This window comes from Mixophyes fleayi, chromosome 2 (genome assembly GCF_038048845.1).
Source record: "Mixophyes fleayi isolate aMixFle1 chromosome 2, aMixFle1.hap1, whole genome shotgun sequence".
NCBI classification, from domain to species: domain Eukaryota; kingdom Metazoa; phylum Chordata; class Amphibia; order Anura; family Limnodynastidae; genus Mixophyes; species Mixophyes fleayi.
The window spans coordinates 338,326,140-338,347,314 of NC_134403.1; the positions used below are offsets into that span (position 1 = coordinate 338,326,140).

The window sequence follows — 21,175 nt, forward strand, 5'->3', positions numbered from 1 at the left end:
TGGAGATACTTGTTGGAAGGAGCTCGCCATCCGGTGACGATCTTCACGGATCATAAGAACTTGTCATATTTGCAATCTGCTCAATGCTTGAACCCTCGTCAAGCAAGATGGTCTCTTTTCTTTTCCCGTTTTGAATTAATTATAACCTTCAAACCAGCTGCTAAGAACAAGAAAGCTGACGCTCTATCTCGAGCTTTTGTGACGTCCTCTGATGTAGAAGAGGTTCCCAACCATGCTATTCTAGACCCCAAATGTATTTCTCTGGCTGCTTCATCCACCAAAATGCTACCATTTGGGAAGACCCTCGTGCCTCCTACTCTGAGGAGGAAAATCCTTTCGTGGTTCCATGCCTCTCGTTTTTCTGGACACGCCGGTGAACATAAGACCTTTGAGATTCTCTCTCGTAGTTACTGGTGGCCTTCAATGAGGAGAGACGTCAAAGAGTTTATTGCTTCCTGTGATTTATGTTCTCAGTTCAAATCCTCCCGCAGAACTCCAGCAGGGTTGCTGCGACCACTACCCATTCCGTCCAAGCCTTGGACCCATATTAGTATGGATTTCGTTACTGATTTGCCACCAAGTAAGAATCACAATACTATTTGGGTAGTGGTAGACAGATTTTCGAAGATGGCTCATTTCGTCCCTCTGTCCGGTTTACCTTCCTCGTCTACTCTGGCTGAACATTTCATTAAAGAAATCTTCCGCATCCATGGATGTCCGTCTGAGATTGTGTCAGATAGAGGAGTACAATTCGTTTCCAGATTCTGGCGGGCCCTTTGTAAAACCTTGGGCATACGATTAGCACTCTCATCATCTTACCATCCGCAATCTAACGGACAAACGGAACGAGTCAATCAAGATCTTGAGACTTTTATTAGGATGTTCTCTTCAGCCAACCAAGACAACTGGGTAGAATTGCTCCCTTGGGCTGAATTCGCCCATAACAACATGTACCATGAGTCATCATCCAAAACTCCATTCTTTGTGGTCTACGGTCACCATCCGTCTTTTCCGGAATTTCCTGCCCTCCCGCCCACCCAAGTTCCTGCTGTGGAGACTGCTTGTCAGACCTTCAAAAATATCTGGTCTCAGGTCAAAACCTGTTTAAAGAAGACATCTAACAAATATAAGTCTTTCGCAGATAAGAAGAGGCGGGCTATTCCACCACTAAAAATTGGAGATCGTGTCTGGTTATCTACCAAAAATATTCGTTTGAAGGTTCCATCTATGAAATTCGCCCCTCGTTTTATTGGTCCATATAGGATCATTCAAGTTATCAATCCAGTATGTGTTAAACTTCTTCTTCCTAAGAATCTTCGGATCTCCAATGCCTTCCATGTGTCCTTGCTCAAACCTCTCATCATCAACCGTTTCTCGACTCCTTCCTCAGCACCGCAGCCAGTTCAAGTTCATCAGGAGGAGGATTTCGAGATTACTGAGGTATTGGATGCAAAAATTTCGCGAGGAGTCCTCCGTTTCCTCGTTCATTGGAAGGGCTTTGGTCCTGAAGAGCGTTCATGGATCAAAGCTGAAGATCTTAATGCTCCTGCCCTTCTGAAGAAGTTTTATTCCAAAAATCCGGACAAGCCCGGTTCCAGGCGTTCTGTGCCCACCTTTAAAAGGGGGGGTACTGTCACTCACCGGACTGTGAGTGCTTCTTCCCGGACTATTAGGAACCGTGGACGTCCTCTATCCTGAGGGACTGCGCATGCGCAGCCCTTTCCAAACCTTCAGTGTATGTTCCTTTAACTTAATTGGCAGATCAGGCAACCTCCCTATATTAAGCACCTGTGGTCAACACCACGTTGCCTGATCTTGGAGTCTCATTCCCCATGAGTCTCTGAAGGTGTTCCTGTGTTTCCTTGTTTATTCAGCCCTGCTGATTCCTGTGGTTTCCAAACCACTTCTACCTCTGTGGTTTCCAAACCACTTCTGCTACTGTGGTTCCCATACCACTTCTACCATCTACTGTATCATCGTGACTGTGAGCTGATTCCTATCCGCTGCCTCCGTGCACTACAGTCTTCTAACCACTTCAACTCTACCATGTATCATTGGGACTGTTAGCTGATGCCTATCCGCTGCCTCCGTGCACTACAGTCTTTCATTCACATCCACTCACCTGTTCATGATTGTGACTGCCAGCTGATTCCTATCCGCTGCCTTCGTGCACTACAGTCTTCAACCTGCAACCCGTCTGTGTTTCATCGTGACTGTTTAGCTGATTCCTATCCGCTGCCTCCGTGCACTACAGTCTTCAACCTGCAACTCGTCTGTGTTTCATCATCGTGACTGCTAGCTGATTCCTATCCGCTGCCTCCGTGCACTACAGTCTTCAACCTGCAACCCGTCTGTGTTTCATCGTGACTGTTTGGCTGATTCCTATCCGCTGCCTCTGTGCGCTTCAGTCTTCAGTCCTTGTCAACGCTCCCGTGTTTCCTTGAGTCTGCCTCCACTATTGCTACCCGCTATTCTCCGTGATCAACAGTGCCTGTTCAACTCTGCTCCCCCGTGTCCCATCGTTACTGCACCTGCTGGTTGCTATTGGCTACCTCCGTGTTCCCGCAGAGACCCACTGCTGCTACTCCTCAGCACTACTCATCCATCTACTGCTGATCCGCTCTCCACGCTTTCCTGTGTTCCCTGCTGGTCTACCTACCCGTGCGCTGCACCTACTAGACCACCGCTTCACCCATCCAGGGACTTCGCATCCTGCCGGCCTCCTGCCGTTCAGGTATCTCTGCACTCCTGTCTGACTGCCTCCTGAACCACGGTATGCATACTTCTCATTGACTGTGCTGTGTATTGCATACCTTGCTGGACTGTGTTGGTTCTCCTCTGGAGTGTGCTATCCGCTGAGTCTATTGCCATCATTGACTGTGTTATCTTATGCTGGACTACTTCAAGAGACTTTCTATATTGGCAGTATTGTTCAGTCATCTATACATTTATATTGTGCATATCACTGTGGTTCAAAGTCAAGGTGCCCGTGTATATATTGTGTTGCAGTCTCTCCCCGTGCACCTCCTCACATATATATTCAGTGATACAACTTGCTAGTGGCAGACCACTGACCCCTGTTTACAGTTTCACCTGTTCCAGTATCCTCTCACATAGCAGTGGTACAACTTGCTAACGCAGACCACTGACTCCCCGGATACCTCCACTTGGATTCCATTCCTTCACTCAGACAGCGGTACAACTTGCTATCCGCAGACCGCTGACTCTCATCACCTCCTCGTTTCTGTTGGACATTCCTCCTCACTATAGCAGTGGTACAACTTGCTACCGCAGACCACTGACTACCTTCACGTGTCCTTTGTCCATACAGTTCCTCGTGTATTACTACCTCCATATTGCCAGTGCTGCTAGTCATAGACTTTCCTGAGCATCTCATCATCTGCTATTTCCTGTTCCGTGATCACCCTGCTACCAGAGTACCATATTACCACCTATACTGCTCTGGTAAGCCTATCACCTGGTGATCCCTGGGTAAAGACTCCTAGTGCCCGTGACAGCACCATATAAAGTGCTAAACCCGACAGCAACAAATCATATTCTAACTAACATTTGTCTAGGACAGTTTAGAATATGCAAGCAAACATCTTTTTGGATTCCCCCTTCCTCCGGGATAATATTTAAATACAGCATCTTCTAGTAGGTAGCTACTTGCCAGAACGTCCGGAAGACTCACAAATTTCATGCCTCCAAACTTGCAGTTTGGACCTCTCTCCCAGGGGTTCCCAAATGGGTTTAGTTGGTATTAGATTTCAAACTACAGGTAGAGCACAAATACTTTTTTTTTATTCATTTAAACCTTATTAACATATATACTGTACATATGGGTACATTTTAGCAAAGAGTTCCACAGACAGCATAAGAAATCCATCTGTGATAACTTTTGCTATCTTTAGCTCACATTAGTATTGCCTTCTCTCCTAACTTAATGAGACTATGTATAGTTATGTGTGAAATTCATGAACATGACTGGTATTACAGCTCTGTAATGGTGTATATGCTAATCATGGAACTGCAGTTACTGACTTTTAATTAAGATTTTGGATTAAACTAGACATAATATTTCCAAGGATTATTTATTTTATTATAACACACAAGTAATGCTAATATACAGCATTTATAAACTCTTATAAATAATATCTGTATAATCTGTGAGTTCTATGACATCACTTCTGTGTTTATCTGAAGGAATACGTTATTACATACTTTACAGGTCACCTTGGATTTACATAACTTGTATTAAAGCCTATCCTACGGCCCTGTGTCTTTATATGGTCAAGTAACTGCTAAGTGACTTCTAATATCCATATAATTTACAGTAGGGAGTGCATTATCCCATATCTCATCATCTTTCCTGTAGTAGTCCAATTGAAAATGTAAAGTAATCATCATCATCACCAGTTATTTATATAACGCCACTAATTCCCATTGGAGCTTACAGTCTAAATTCCCTAACATACAGAAAGAGAGAGAGATAGAAACTACGGTCAATTTAATAGTAACCAATTAACCTACTAGTATTTTTTTGGGAATGTGGAAGGAAACACACGCAAACGGGGAGAACATACAAACTTCACACAGATAAGACCATGGTCGGGAATTGAACTCATGACCTCAGTGCTGTGAGACAGAAGTGCTAACCGCTACGCCACTGTGCTGCCCCACGTAATGTGAATATATGTAAAATAATATAACCACCGCACTAATAATTTAAGTAGTATCAGCTGGAGGGGTCAATATGCAATCAGCCAATGAGAGGCTGCTAAATAGTGCTGCTGATAGTCATCATCATCATTGTGTAACATTGCACGAGCCCTCCAGCACCCACAAGATGTATGTCTCTTAGAAGGAGAATCTGGTGATGCATCTATGTCTATGTTTACGATTTCCAGCCCATCCCCGTTCTGCCCCTGTAGATGGAAACGCATAGTCTACATACAGACGTATGCATACACATGTTTGGTGCACATGTGCAGTTTGGGAATGTGCATCTTACATAGAAAAGAAAAACTGATGTAAGTCCAACTCTAAAGTGCAGATTCAATTAGCCGCGAGGTGCTGCCAGACATCGCCTCCATGTCTGGCTGTGCACACAGTGGCTAATACGGTATAGAAATCTCTGCTCATTTTGATAGATTTTAGTAAAAACTCAGACGCTATGTTTCTCTGTGAAAACTTCTGGAGACACATCATGTCACCTCGTGCTGAATCGAATCTGCCCCTAATTGAGCTCCAAAGTGTTCACTTTATTGTAATTTGCAGAGAAAAATACATTTTCGGTCATTTTGTGTCAGATATGTAAAGAAAGTATTTTGAAAAAAACAAAAATAAAAGACTGTATGATTTGTGTAGGTTCTGCACAGAAAATTTACTAACATTGATGAATTGTGCCTAGCCTAAAGAAAGGCAAATTAGGCTCAGCACAGGGGTGAGAAATAAGTAGCACCAGTGAAAGACTTAAAACCTTCTTTTCATTTTGTTTTTTGCTTTTCTAGCATGGACATATGAGTAACTTTTTAAGGAGTTTTCTGTATTACTTTTCAATTGAAATATATCAGTTGAATATTCAACACAGAAAACACTAAGGGCTAGATTTACTAAGCAGCGGGTTTGAAAAAGTGGGGATGTTGCCTATAGCAACCAATCAGATTCTACCTTTCATTTATTTAGTACCTTCTACAAAATGACAGCTAGAATCTGATTGGTTGCTATAGGCAACATCCCCACTTTTTCAAACCCGCAGCTTAGTAAATATACCCCTAAGTGCTATTTCTTTGCATCATTGATTCAAAACAAATATCTTAAATTAATTACATAAAACTCACTAATGATTATGTAACTGGTGGTTTTGCCAGATATGATGTATTGTTGGAAGCCATAGAGCTAATGGTACCAAACAATCCTATACAGATATTACACATTTCCCAACCTCTAGCAGCCTCAGCCACCCTCTTAACCTCACTAGATTACCCTATTACCACCCATTACACAATTTCACACAAGACAACTACCCCTGACCAACATTGTTGTGTGACGGGATCATTTAGCTTCTGAGTCACTTTTGCCTTGATTTAACCTCATGTATCAAACTCCCATTGTCCCATAGATTGCAAGCTTGCGAGCAGGGCCTTCTCACCTCTTTGTCTGTTTTACCCAGTTTGTTTATTAGTTTACTGTGTTTGTCCCCAATTGTAAAGCACTACGGAATATGTTGGCACTATATAAATAAATGATAATGATGATGATGATGCGAAAAACTTGTGTAGGAAGGATAAAGTGCATCCTTAGACTCTGTCTTACCAAGGCCAGATCTTACAGCAGGTAGTCTTGTAGAGCCTCAAGACAACTGTGCACAATCTCCACCCCTGGGACCTCACTTGTCTACCTGACCCCCAACACAAACTCTTGTTGTCTTGGCATGGGCTTAAATAAGACAAAGAATTCACTGCATTTTTTGGGGGGGTGGGGGGGGGGAGTGTGCGCTGATCCAATGTTTAAAATATAGATAGTGTCATATTTATAAATTCACATACAAAATTCTTACAAATCAAAAAAATATATATACATCTACATATGTAAAAGAAGAAGTTTGTTTGTTTGTTGGCAATTATCTTCTACAGCTGTCAAGGTAAAGCTGCCACATTTTACATAGTTATTTAGTATTGAAAAAGTAACCTATTAAACCACATTGCTACAAAGCGACAGAGCGACAAATATTGAAAACATCATTTTTGGTTGTAAACAATTAACTGCTGGAAGGAAACCTGGTGACAACACGACATAATGACAATGCCACAAATCTTACTTTCGAAATAGCATTTCTGGTCTATTTACCAAATAATTTGCTAATATATAAAGACTGCTACACACTACAAATCGGACCCGGGCAACAACGGGTGACCCTGCTAGTAAATATATACATATATATATTTATTTATGGGAACTGCACGCATTATGCAAATAATTACAATGTCAGAAAGTACATGAAATTATCAACTAAAGGAGGCTTGCCAGGATATTATTATTATTATTATCCTTTATTTATAATGTGTCACAAGATTTCCGCAATGATGTACATATTACAAACAGTAGACCTTACAAGGTATAACAGCACACAACAATAAACAAGTACTACTAAGACTTCAAAAGCTGAAGTGATCTATTGAGACAGGAGGGAAGAGGGCCCTCCTCGAAAGAGCTTACAAACTAAAGGGAGAGTAAACAGGCACAAGGGGAGTCAGATGAGGGGGATCTAGGGCAAGAGGAGTGCATGGGAGGGAAGCGGGAGAAAGAGGATGAGGTAACAAAGCATAAAGAGAAGGTAATCCGAATGGTGATAGGCTTTTAGGAACAGGTATGTTTCCAGTGACCATTTTAAGGTGCCCCGACTGGGGGAGAGTAGGGGAGAGTAGGATAGAACGAGGGAGATCATTCAGAGGGAGGCAGTGTGGGAGAAATCTTGGATTTGGGAGTGGGATGAGGTGATCAGAGTGGAGGAGAGGCGACTGTCATTGGCTTATCGATAGAGATGGGAGGGAGTGTGTATGGAGAGGAGGTTGGAGATGTGTGGAGCGGTGGAGTCAGAGAGGGCCTTGTAGGTGAGGGTGAGAAGTTTGAAGCGTACTCTGTAGGGGAGGGGAGCCAGTGGTAGGCAAGGCAAAGAGGGGAGGCAGAAGAAGAGCAGCGTGAATGGAAGATACAGTAAGTTTAGCACCCTCATTAAGTATAGACCGAAGGGGATTGAGGTGGGAGTGGGGGAGGCCAGTGAGAAGGTTACAGTAGTCAAGATGGGAAATGATAATTGTAATTGAAGCCTTGATTTGACTTGTGAGACCACCACGCCAGGTAAGGATTAATGCTTTAGGATCTGTGTGAGCTGCAGTGTCTATGTGGTAAGTGCTTGATCTGCTAATTCCATTTTCACAAGACTAACATGAACATTGTGACAAACAGAATCTCCATCCGCTTTAGAAGCAATGGTAAATGCTGTAAGAGTGGAAACCTCTCTCCTTATGTGATTATAGTGACATTATCTACACCCGGTCTCAATCTGTGATTCTGAGCTCCTGGTGACTGATGTATTTTTTCACTGAAAGTTATTGATCATAAAGTGTATTAAGCAGGCCGGCTGGCCAACTTATGGATACCTAAGGATATAGTGGGAGATCCTGTCAACCAGAGTGGGACATTTACAGGTGCGGGCTGGCAAGTGTAAGCCAGGGGGGCGCACAGGCGGCCGCATGGCGTGTCATGTGATGCGGCCACCTGTGCGCTGACGCAGCCGCATCGCATGTTATGTAATGCGGCCGAAGGTAAACAGCTAGAAATATTGCATCGGAGGGGGGGGGAGAGGCCCTAACAGCGGTTGGACCGAGCGGCCCGGGGGGGGGGGGGGCGCTGCCCCCCTGCCCAGCCCGCCCCTGGACATTTACATTACAGTTGCTCATTTTTATTTTCTGTGTGAAACTTTATATATCTTTTAAATCTTTGGGAACATTATTTATTGCTTTGAGTGTAGACTACAGTGGATCAGCACTATTATGTTAAGTTTTTTCTATGGTCGATGGGGACTAGCATCATTTAGACAATTGATAACTGCAGACTAGCATTAAGTCCAACAGCAGCATAAATATTTATAGATTTAAAAATGCTGGGTACCTGCACAGTGTGATGTTTCAAAGTTTCATTTTTTTTTTAAATGTTATTTTTCTTAATTGGTAAATCAGCAGCGGCCATATGTTAATCTATGTCCATTAATTGATAGATTAATTGGCTGCTATCAAAATTGACCCTAGTCTCTCTCTCTGTCTGTCTGTCTGTGTGTGTTAGGGAATTTAGACTGATGTGAACGAGTTCTCTGTACAGCGCTGCAGAATCAGTGGCGCAATATAAATAAATGGTGATTATGATGATTGTTTTATTATTTAGCACCTGATTTGTATATTTTCGGTTTTCAACAACTAGTGGTCACTGACTGCTCATACTCATGTCAATCTGGGGTAGGGACACACCTCTCTATCTCTACCAGGGCGAGAGAGACCATCACTTTGTCACCTCGTACGCATCCCTCCTGGTACTGGAACACAAATTCCAGGTAGGTCTCCCGGACTCCCGGGTCAGCGAGCCATTCTCCCGCATCCTGCTCATTTCCTAGTGAAGTGAGTAAGCATGCTCCTTTAAGTGTGCTGACTGGCCATCCAGGCACATCAGTGTAAAAACAAGGTGTTTTACGGTGCAATTTCAGTGTAATTTGGTAAATGACTTCTTTAACTTAAAAAAATATAATGTATTTATTTTAAAGTGCTTCAAATATTTTCTTTATCCTCAAACTACCAATCTTTGCCAAGCTAAATAACTGCCAATCGTTTTCCAACAACTTATTGCACATTCTTCATCTCACATGAATAATCTGCTCAATTTGGTGCCATTTCAATTTCTGCCTAATGATTAAACTATGTGATTTTTATCTTGACTAAGATTATCACCCATTCATATTATTCAGAGGAAAGCTTATTTTGATACCTTTGTCTGATACTATGATATAAATATCAATTTTAATACTTATAATTATGATATCTTGTACTCTGCAAGTCACATTTTGCGCTATCGTCTGATACATCATGAAGTCTACTAATATTGAGCAGCTTTATTAGAGGTCTAAGGAATACATTTACAGCAGGGCCTTCAGTTTAAGAGTTGACTTCCCTGGGGAAAATATATACACACTAGAGGGTAGATTTACTAAGCTGCGGGTTTGAGAAAGGGGAGATGTTGCCTATAGCAACCAATCAGATTCTAGCTGTCATTTTGTAGACTGCACTAAATAAATGGCAGCTATAATCTGATTGGTTGCTATAGGCAACATCTCCACTTTTTCAAACCTGCAGCTTGATAAATTTACCCCCAGGGGTGTAACGTGATCACTGGGCTCCATAGGAAGATAGACAAATACAAAAGGGAACTGAAGTCTAACAAAAATATTTTTAAGAGATAAGAGATCATATCTAACCTTCATAATAATACTCTAGTTACTGATCTTTCTCTAACTTCTTTAATAGTATTTCTAAGAGTTCTAATATGATATAATTGTGTAGAAAAGAGCTCATCTCAATCTGTAAAGAGGATTTTTTTTAGGCGCATTCTCTAGGAACAATTTGTAATGCACATAAGCTGCTCGTCACCTGGCAACCTTTGAGTCAATACTTTAACCACTGTTTTTTTTCTAGCATGACACTGGCTTGTGCTGACACAGGATACCGACATTTGACAGGTCTTGTTAAAGCATAGGTGTGTAGGAACAATCATGTACTGCAAGCTGTTTGAATTGTGAGGGTAGAGGCTTGTAGAACTATATAAAGCCTTGATTAACCCCTCCTATATAAATGTGATGCATTTTACCAGTTATGTATTTGTACAATACACAAGCCTCAAACACCAAGGAGTCTGGCATCAAGTACTACAGAGAAAGTATATTGTGTGAAGAAGCCACGCAGCGAGCATGTGCTTATGGCAGAAGCCACTGAACGATTACGGGTTATTGAAAAGAATCAAGGTTATATACAAAGCAAGCCAAGTCCCAGCTAGAGGGCTGCTGGTCGGTTTCTCTTGTCTCTTGAACCGAGGTCTGATCTTCAGAAGATTTGTCAGCATGAGTATATGCTGGAAGTGGTTCCTCCACCAGGGGTACAGGTACGAAGATTATCATGGGGCCCAAAAGGCCAAGATCTACTATAGGGCTTGGAGCCCCTTTATCTCATGTTTGGTATCTCGTTTTCCGACAGTTGTAACAGTGACTGTAAATATACAAAGACTCCCAATCCTATGATAATTTTTGTCAGTGTTTCAGGAGTTGCCAACCCCAGTTTCATTGTTTATTTTACTATAAAAATGTATTTATACATGATTAAATAAATATTATTATTCATGTTAACTACCAAATAGTATAATAGCTGTTAGAAAGATGGATACATTCAATTGCTCATCTTAAAAATGTTACATTTTTCTTAGTCATTAACCTACATTTTCTTCAGTGTTCATTGACAGCCTAATCTCATTTGATTGGGAGTATTTTTAAATCTATAGTCACTGCCTCCCTGGTTATGGTCTGTGCTATAAATACATATTGCTCTATCTCATGTTTGCTACTATACGCACCGCCCGAAATTCAGGGTAAAAGACAAGTGACTAGCTGTTCATTATCAATAAAGGTTATTTATTAAATGTTTATGAACAGAACATTTAGGGGTATATTTACTAAACTGTAGGGTTTAAAAAGTGGAGATGTTGCCTATAGCAACCAGATTCTAGTTATAATTTAGTTAGTACATTCTACAAAATGACAGCTAGAATCTGATTGGTTACTGTAAGCAACATCTCCACTTTTTCAATCTGTTTTAAATCTATACTAAGGCAATCTATATTAAAGAACATTTGGTAGTTATACCAGGACAATCTATAATTTAAAAAAGTTTCACAAGTTTAGAACAGATACCATGACTTCAGAAAGGCTTTTGTGTAGAAGTTCATGGGGGTGGGGGGGGGGGGGGGGGGGACACAGCATGCCCACCCAGCAAAAATCATGGGTTCCTACACACCTGTACTCCCCCTCTACAGCCCCTGTGGGTCTCTGAATATGGGGACTGTACTTTTGTTCAGGCGTCGTTTGTAACGTAATTAATGGTGACCCAGGGGAGGTGCCCCGTCGCAAACCTACTGCAGACTGTGTGTGGCTTCCATTCTATTTTCAATTGAGTTAACAATTAAGAAAATAGAGGAGGAAATAATGTTAGTTAATTGAATTTAATCAGCAAAAGTATTAAGATACTGAGAGTAGAAATAATCACTTAGCAGTCATCAAGACATTGTACCTTGTGATTAGTAGTAGCTAGTTCATAGCTGCCCTATATACAGACTAATCTAAGACTGGTTTATCAAATCAAGCACTTGGCTTCCAGCTACACAGGCTCCACTACTCGAGTGCCACAGCACTCGTAGCTGATCTCATTTCTTGGTGCAGAGACATTTCTATAAGTGCTCACATACCACTAGGGACAGAGCCCCTATAGTTCTGGATAAGGAACTTGACAAAATAGTTGTTCTGTTATCTGCCTGCTCCCTACACATCCTCCTAATTCATGCTGAGATATCACCCGCATGGCATCCTCACAAAAGACCTAGAGTGATGCTTCCACCAAAGAGGCTGCCCACCCAGGGGAGGGCAGGAACATTTTAGCCCGGGGGGTAAGACTTGACACAGCAGCCTAATAAGAACATTTTAAAGGAAAGAAATGCCGGAGGCCAGGTAACCCAGCTCAAGGTAGCCCACTATGGGACTGGCCCAGGAGACAGATGCCCCCCTGCCCCTGTGACAGATAATCCAGGCCTGATTCTATCAACCCTCAACTTTACCTTCTGTTTCTTGTTATTGTACATAATCTGCTTATATTATCATCCCCCTCAACGTACATCACAAATTGTCAGCACTTTAAAATTGAAAATAATAATTTTACTTGGCAGCCTCAGACTTTAGCCATATATGGCCCTATTATGAATATATAGCTTATTCTAATGTTTATATAGGCATTGCTTTTACAAAAAAAAATACAATTGGGGTCATTTATGAAATTGTTACAAAGGTTGAAAAGTGGTTTTGCCCATAGTGACCAATCAAAATCTAACTAATTGGGATTTGTTGTAATGGGTAACACCAATTTCAATCTGTTTTTATAATGTGTCCAGATAAAACTAATCTGCCTGAACAGACAGACTTATTGGACGAGAGAGGTTAGTTGCTGTGATAACTGTACCAGGAACTAGAATATATATTCTAAAAGACACTGCGGGTAGAACAATAGTACAATGAAAATCCATAATGTTTATATCTTGATTGAATAAAACAAATGCTTATATAACAACACAATGTAGTTCAGCTGTCTCTAGTTTTCTGGTAATATGATTGTATACGATCCAAGGAATGATTGCGTGAATGAAAGCGTCTGGGTGAGCTGTCTAATGAATAAATCAGTGGCAATAATTAAATGTGAAAATAAATAAACAGCTGAATAAGTTAATTTATGAGGTTGTTTAAAGAGTGCAGATCTTATAAACATGGCAGAGTGCCACATCATTGCCATTAACATAATCAATAGCAGGAAGACTGCAAGTGCTTGGCTTGGTCTCAGTAGACATGATTAGAGTACTGTAAACTTCATTTAGTGATACATGGACTATTGTACTGTCTGAGTCAAGGACAACACAGCTCATTTAGGAAACATATGGGAATACAGTAATCTTTCAGGCAAGTTTGTACTTATTTGAGAACCTATTTTTGGGCGTCACGTATTTCCAATGTCCATGCCCAAAACTCCATGTAAAAATTGTGACATGCGTATGAGTGGCACATATATTAATTTACGGCCAACTCAAAACAGATGACATTATTCATTATAAATGCCAAAGTTGCATTATCCTACAATGTAATGAAGAGAGAATAGTGTCTTGACAATGTTATTAATAAATGCAAAAGTCAAATCTTCCATATATAAAATGTAATGGAATTCAAACACCACCCGCTGTTTACCGCTTTATAAATCAAGCAATGATCTTCTTTCCTGCAGTAATCCAAATGGAGATGACAAATAAGAGTTCCAAATAGAACTCTGACTTGACGTAAAGTATCCACAATGCTAATGAATAAAGTAGTATCAGCTGGAGTGGTCAATGTGCAAACAGCCAATCAGAAGCAGCTAGATAATGCTGCTGGTCTCATCATCATCATCACCATGTATGCTATACCAGCTCTTCAGTAGCAGCAAAAGATACATCTACAATTCTTATTAGGCCACACCTCCAGGGGGCGTGTTACACTTTCCTATACACATCCTTACTTACCTTGCTCGATCCCGTTCCAGTCCCGTTTCATAAGGAGCTGCAAGTTTAAAATACGCTCAACTCTAGATATGAATGCATGTTGGTCAACATGCACAGTGCAGAAATACTATAGTTACACCACAAAAATACAGATGTCACCAACTCTAAATAAAGTCCATAGTGCATATATAGATGAATAGCTATATTTTGCATTTTCATTGCCCATTCAACAATTTTCTGATGTTTAGGTCCATGATTGAAAGGCACATGTCTGTAATAGCAGAAACCTCACCTCAGAGTATTGCTTACTATTACATTTCATTGTAAAAAAATATGTAAAAACAGTTCCAAACATGGACAATTTCCACTAACTTCATCTGACCATAACATTGCTTTTTGCATCCAGTGAAATTAATATTTTTGCACATGAAGACATAATCACTCACACTAATATACCTATATCACATGTCTACCTACTAACTTGAGCAAATCCTTTTATGCCCCACAATCTCGCTGCACGAACATATGCACAGTCTGTGTAAAGGGTGTCAATGTGGTAATATAGGTACAAAATGGCTCTTGAGGTGCATGGTTGCATTTATTCTAGTTTCTTAGTGACTGTGATGATTGAAAGTAGCTCTGACTTTTGGCTCACCCGTGCCCCTCAGAATCCAAACAGTCAGTTTAATTGCAATTATGTATTTTTTAATGTACATAATAATGCTAAATACTGCCTATATCCATCAATAATTCCTTTGGGATAAAAAAAAAACAATATACAAATCTCTAGATAATTTAGTAAACCAATATTTTTTCATGTTAAATGTAAAATGAATAGATCTAATATTAAATATTTTTTCATACTATGCAAAAGATAAAATATAAGCACCTTTTTGCCCTCCCGAAGTCACAAATCTGACACAACCCTTTATTCGCCCAAGTGCAACCAATCCAAAAAGGCCACCTATGTTTTCACAGAGTAGACAGATAAGTTGTGTGTGATGTTCTGTATGGTAGAAGTCAACAGGACTACCAGGACAACCTATCAGCATTTAGCTTTTAGGTCATGTGCAATTTAGTGAAAGCAAGTGTCTGATTGGTTCCTGGGGTTTAGTGCAAATTTTACACTTAAATGCAATGCTGGTAATGATCCTTAACATGTTTAGTACCTGGACTAATACAAACAGGTTTATAATGGTTTTGAAGTATTTTGTGGCAATAACATAGTTTTCCAATGTTTTCCTTGTATCTTTCATTTCATTAGGAACCTACTGTACACTGGTGTTTCCATTGGTAGCTTTAATAACCAATCTAGTTAAGGATCATATAGTTAAGATTGTTATGTATGTATATTATCAAAATTATTCTCATCATTATAATTAAGTCGTTTGTGCATTCACGAGTGCTTGCAATATTCACATATGAAAATATAAACTTTCCATAACGTAATAACCTAAAATGGCTAATTATAAAGATTTAAGAGAAACCAATTTGTCTCTGCACTTGTGTCGTTCTTCTACTGTGTTCCATTCTATTGTACTTTCAGCAGAAATTTAATAGTGCAAATTAACTTTTCTTCTTCCCCTAGAACAACATGTTGTAACTGAAATGAATAATAGAAATGATTTCAATAAGAAATACAAGACAGAATCTAGTGACCTTTTCTACCTGAATCAACTTACGGTAACCAACGCTATACAGCAATTACATTGCGAACATGGAATTGTAAGTGGTGTAAGGATAATATTTTTCATCAAAGTTTAAACTGGTGATAAAGGTAGAGAATCTCTTGGCTATAATAAGGCCAACATGAAACATGGCAGCCTCCGCAAAATCATTTGTTCCAAAGAAGCTATAATACACACAAATTATGTGACATTAGACAGGAAAAAGATACATGTATTATTAGGAGTGGCCTTTATATTGTTATATCTAATTGACAATCATTTGAAGCTTAATGTTGTAATCAATATATATATACTTAATTCAGATGTTTTTAATTGATAAAATGCCTGTTTAGTGTAGTTATATATCGTAGCACTTCAGTTCTATCATACCCCAATATTTCCTATAAAAAAAAGAATCAGGAAAATTAATCTCGGACCATATCATCATCACCATTTATTTATATAGCGCCACTGATTCCGCAGCGCTGTACAGAGAACTCATTCACATCAGTCCCTGCCCCATTGGAGCTTACAATCTAAATTCCCTAACACACACACACACACACACACATAGACAGAGAGGGAGAGACTAGGATCAATTTTGATAACAGTCAATTAACCTCCCAGTATGTTTTTGGAGTGTGGGAGGAAACCGGAGCACCAGGAGGAAACCCACGCAAACACAGGGAGAACATACAAACTCCACACAGATAAGGCCATGGTCGGGAATTGAACTCATGACCCCAGTGCTGTGAGGCAGAAGTGCTAACCACTTAGCCACCGTGCTGCCCATACCATGACACTGCCACTATCTCTATGGACCACACCAATAAATAGTTAGACCACACCCCTTTGTTTTTGGTAAATAGAGTGTTACACCACACTGATGAATGCAAACCACCTGATTACTTTGTCTCTATTACAAACACAGGTCTTTCTTAAATGGTCTGATTTTAGTGCTTAACATGTGTATTATGTAAATAAAACCTATAATGATTGAATTACATGTTGGTATGTACATACTGTGGTTGTGTAAGCAGCTTCGGGATCATCTTCCAGCACTCGGGAAAGTCCAAAATCTGACACTTTGCACACCAGATTGCTGTTGACCAGGATATTCCTGGCTGCCAGATCTCGGTGCACATATCCCATGTCGGAGAGGTATCTCATCCCTGAAGCGATTCCTCGTAACATCCCCACCAACTGGATGACAGTAAAGTGGCCGTCGTGTTTCTGCAATAAATTCACAACACAAGATTATCTTTCCATACGTCAGTACTTAGATGCCTCATTATCAAAAACATTTGTTGTCTGATTCTATTTCATGGTTAGAAAACCCGGGAAGATAATCTGTTCTATCATCAGCCACCAGTGTTGATGAGCAAATAACGGGCAAAGGTAAAGCGGTGGCAGGATTGTGTGATTGTTATGTACACTTTACAGCCTCGTTCTCACATATTCAATACGAAAATGGATAAAACAGCATGATCAATATACATGAAGGTGTCGTCCTGCCTTTACCAATACACGGCCTCATTTACAGTCGGACGCAAGTCCTTCTGTTGAGCGCAAAAGGCACTTTTGTCCAAAGATCCGTCTCAATTTGTACTCTGACCGAGACGGATCTCCTTCTTGCACCTCTCTGCGCTTAGAGAGGAGGCACGAGGGAGGTAGTGGGTGAGCCTAGCAATGTAAAGGTGTGTTCACACTCTTTACATGCTATTTTGAGTTGAAAGCAACCGCAGTTAGGTCTCTAAGATACGTATCTTTTGCGGGTGCTTTCAGCTGGTGCAAGAGACCTTGATGTATTAAAAAACAAAGTAACAAATAATTATATTTAAAGAAAAGGTTTGCACCCCCATCCCAAACAGCATAACCAACCCTTGTGCTGTTTGGAGGGGAGGAAGAACATTTTTTTTTTTTTGAATTTAATTATCTGCTTTAAAGGGGGCTTTGCATGCTACACTTGCACACTGGTCCATAAGGCAGATAAAGAGGTGTGTTTGTACAATTTGCAGAGTATTCTAAATGGCATGGATCCTTAGATCCTTAGATCCTTAGATCCACTCTAAATACTGTGTAAATTACGGGATGCAATTTACACTTTTGATTTCAGTTTAAATTGCGTCCAACTCTAAATGAGGCCCACAATCTTCACAATTTTAATCCAAAATGTACAATTCTAAATGTAGCATTAACCATACCTGCCTACTCTCCTGGAATTCCCGGGAGGCGGCTCCCGAATTTCGGCGAGTCTTCAAGGACTCCCGGAAGAGTAGGCAAAACTCCCGAAATTTGGCGAAATTAACGGCAGTGAATGGAGGGGCGGGGCTTAATTGCGTCATTTAGCTCCGCCCCTCCATTAAATGCCGTGAACTTCGCCTTTTTATAGTGGGGGCGGGGCTACGGTGCCGCAAAATCCCACCACGCCCTCCTCCTGCCCCATGTCACATGACTTCTTAAAAAGTGGGCATGTATGGCATTAATATTTTAGACTGCAATGGTGGCACATTGTGATATTGTGAAGGGGCTTAAACACTACTTACGTTATTTCGACGTAACTACTTTAAAAAAAGGGACTACCTGGTAATTATTAAGGCTTAGGGGAGCCTTGGAAAAATTATGAAAATCCTAAGGGTGCCTCGAACGGAGAAAGTTTGGGAACCACTGGTGTAATCACCAACTGCAACTAATCTGCAATGATATTGGCCCACTAAAACACAAAGGAAGGCAAATATCTGCTTGGTTGCCATCACTTACACTACAGGCCTCTAGTGAGGATCGTCGGGCAGTCCCTCGCCTATGGGCCCATTAGGTGTCGCGCCTGAAGTGATGGCGACGGTACTACCTATGCTTGTAAGAAAGACAGCCCCAATATCCTTTTACTCAAGATTTATTTAGGAAAGAAATAAGTCTGAAAAAGTAATGTTGCAGGAAAAAAATGTAAAAGTTGAAATGAATCATGGGGGTGATCATAACGTGAAGGTTCCGACATGTGCACTTTCATCTGGCCAGGCAAATTGTCATGCAAAGCATTAGCAGTGGAGCACTTCCCAACCTGGAAAGAAAATAAGCACCTTTGTATGTGTTAGGGGGACAAACAGATGCATTTGTGCATAACTGACAGCAATGCGATGCTGTATATTCTGCTGTTAGCAACTGAGCCTTGTTGTGTTACTTATAGACTATTAATGAACAGAACTACTTTATATTGTACTAGTTGCCATGCCAATATGTTTAGTATGTATATTTCTGGGTATATTACATACATTTCATTTTATAAAGAATATAGTGCTGCATTTCTATGAGAACCAGAAAAGCCACAATGTAACCACAGCCATAGAACCATTACTTATCCAACATAAACAAACTCAACAATAGATAAAAAAAAAATACCAACTTTCTATTTTTCCTGAAAGCTGCTTTACATATTGTGTTTTGTCAAATAATTTCTATTTAACACTATATAGTAACCTGTAAGGAATAATAATGCTATTACCATATATAAAACCTATTCAGCACCAGCTGTGCAGTTCTGACACCTCAATAACATGCTTCATATTATACTTTCTTTATCGAAGCGCCACCTTAATCCGTCACACAGGAGATAAGACTCCATTATGGTGTGGGAGCAGGCTTGGGGCAAAACCTGTAAGGTTAAAAGCCTAAGCATGATAGTTTTATTTTGTGTATCTAGATTTTATGGCCATCACTATCTGTCTGTAGAGTAAAGGAGAACTGCACAACACACAACACTATAATGTATAAAACCAACAGTTGGAACATCAATAAAAATTCCATAGCTCTATAGTTGTAACATAAACAACATCAACAGTAAATAAATATTATCCTCAGTTTGGCATTTTACTGTATTTATTATATGTAAGAAGCTTATTATATATGATATGTAGCTGTCTTTTTATATATATAATTGGAATCTTCTAAGGAGGCATGATAAATACTAATTGTATCAATGTTATCTTTCAGTATTTATGCCAAAATGCATAGGTTTATGGCACAAGATAGCGGGATATGCGGAGGAGCAGACATTTTTACACGGCTACGGGAAGGAATTGGGGGGCAGGGTGTTTCTTCCTAAGTACATAATAGGTGTGATCGTATTGTTTAAATGACTAAAAAATCACTGTAATGCTTTACTAAAGTTAGATGAAACCTATATGTAACAATACTATCACATCATCATCATTTATTCATATAACACCCCCAATTCCGCAGCGCTGTACAGAGAATGTTCGTCACTCACATCAGTACCTGCCCCATTGGAGCTTACAGTCTACATTCCCTAACATACTCACAGACTAGGGTAAATTTTGGAAGCAACCAATTAACCTACTGGTATGTTTTTGGAGTGTGGGAGGAAGCCAGAGCTCCCAGAGGAAACCCACACAAACACGGGGAGAACATACAAACTCCTCACAGATAAGGTCTTGGTCGGGAATTGAACTCATGACCCCAGCACTGTGAGAGCTAACCACTAAGTCCCCGTGCTGCTGATTTTACAACCTAAGGCGGCACATAAAGGATGTTTGTCATCCAAAGTTCTATTGAATTAAAAACACAGAGCAAAAATGATGATTGTTTGCTAAGGTAATGTTGAATTTAGACAGAGACAATATACGTGATTATTTGTACATTCTTAGACATATTTTACCATATCCTGTTGCATAAGCAGTAATATATATATATATATATATATGTGACATCATCACGCCCAACATTTGCAGTGAGGAGCGCACAGAGAGGAGCCAAGAGAAGAAGAGAAGAAAACAGAAGAGAAGAAAGAAGGCAATAGAAAGGTAAGTAAATGGGAGCAAAAGCAGCATGGAGGGCACAGTGTAATCTGTGTTTAAGTATGTTCATCCATGCTGCTACTACTACTCTGATCATTATTCTGTGAATTTCATCCCTGCAATCTGTGTTTAAGTATGTTCATCCATGCTGCTACTACTACTCTGATCATTATTCTGTGAATTTCATCCCTGCAATCTGTGTTTAAGTATGTTCATCCATGCTGCTACTACTACTCTGATCATTATTCTGTGAATTTCATCCCTGCAATCTGTGTTTAAGTATGTTCATCCATGCTGCTACTACTACTCTGATCATTATTCTGTGAATTTCATCCCTGCAATCTGTGTTTAAGTATGTTATAGGAAACTGTTATCTGTTTAAACTTAGGTTGGCACAGTCTTTTATTGCTGCCTAATTTATGATAGGTATCTGGCCTCCTCTATCCTTTCCCACAAATGTTTTCTTTTCCTTTGATTAGCTGACCAATTAGCACATCTGTAGTGTATTCCTAAATTAGACTACATCTTAGCTTCATTCTATGGGGAGATGTATGTGGGGTTAGACGTGTGTGATTTCTGCACTAAGTGGGATTTTCTCACAAAGTGGACGAAAATGCACAGTTAGACAAACATTGGACTACATTTGCCTTGCTTTTACTCTCAGCAATAAGCAACATCTGCCACAGCCTATTTCTGCACTACTTGTCTATTTATATGGAAGACTGCTAAGAGGTAATTCTTAAAATACCCTTGCTTGTTGCTTTTACCCCTTTTATCACAATGTTTCACAAATTGCTTTTCTTAGTCTCA

The 21,175-nt window shown here is 40.1% G+C and overlaps 1 protein-coding gene across 3 annotated transcripts in view; it reads right to left on the reverse strand.

Annotated features, from left to right (window-relative positions):
* The window catches only part of LOC142139435 (ephrin type-A receptor 6), a 630,331-nt gene that overhangs the window by 42,157 nt on the left and 566,999 nt on the right, over positions 1-21,175 (reverse strand). For all 3 annotated transcript variants that reach the window (XM_075197036.1, XM_075197034.1, XM_075197035.1), the window contains one exon: positions 16,578-16,787. In XM_075197036.1, the coding sequence (XP_075053137.1) occupies positions 16,578-16,787 (210 nt within the window). The remainder of the gene's footprint in view (positions 1-16,577; positions 16,788-21,175) is intronic.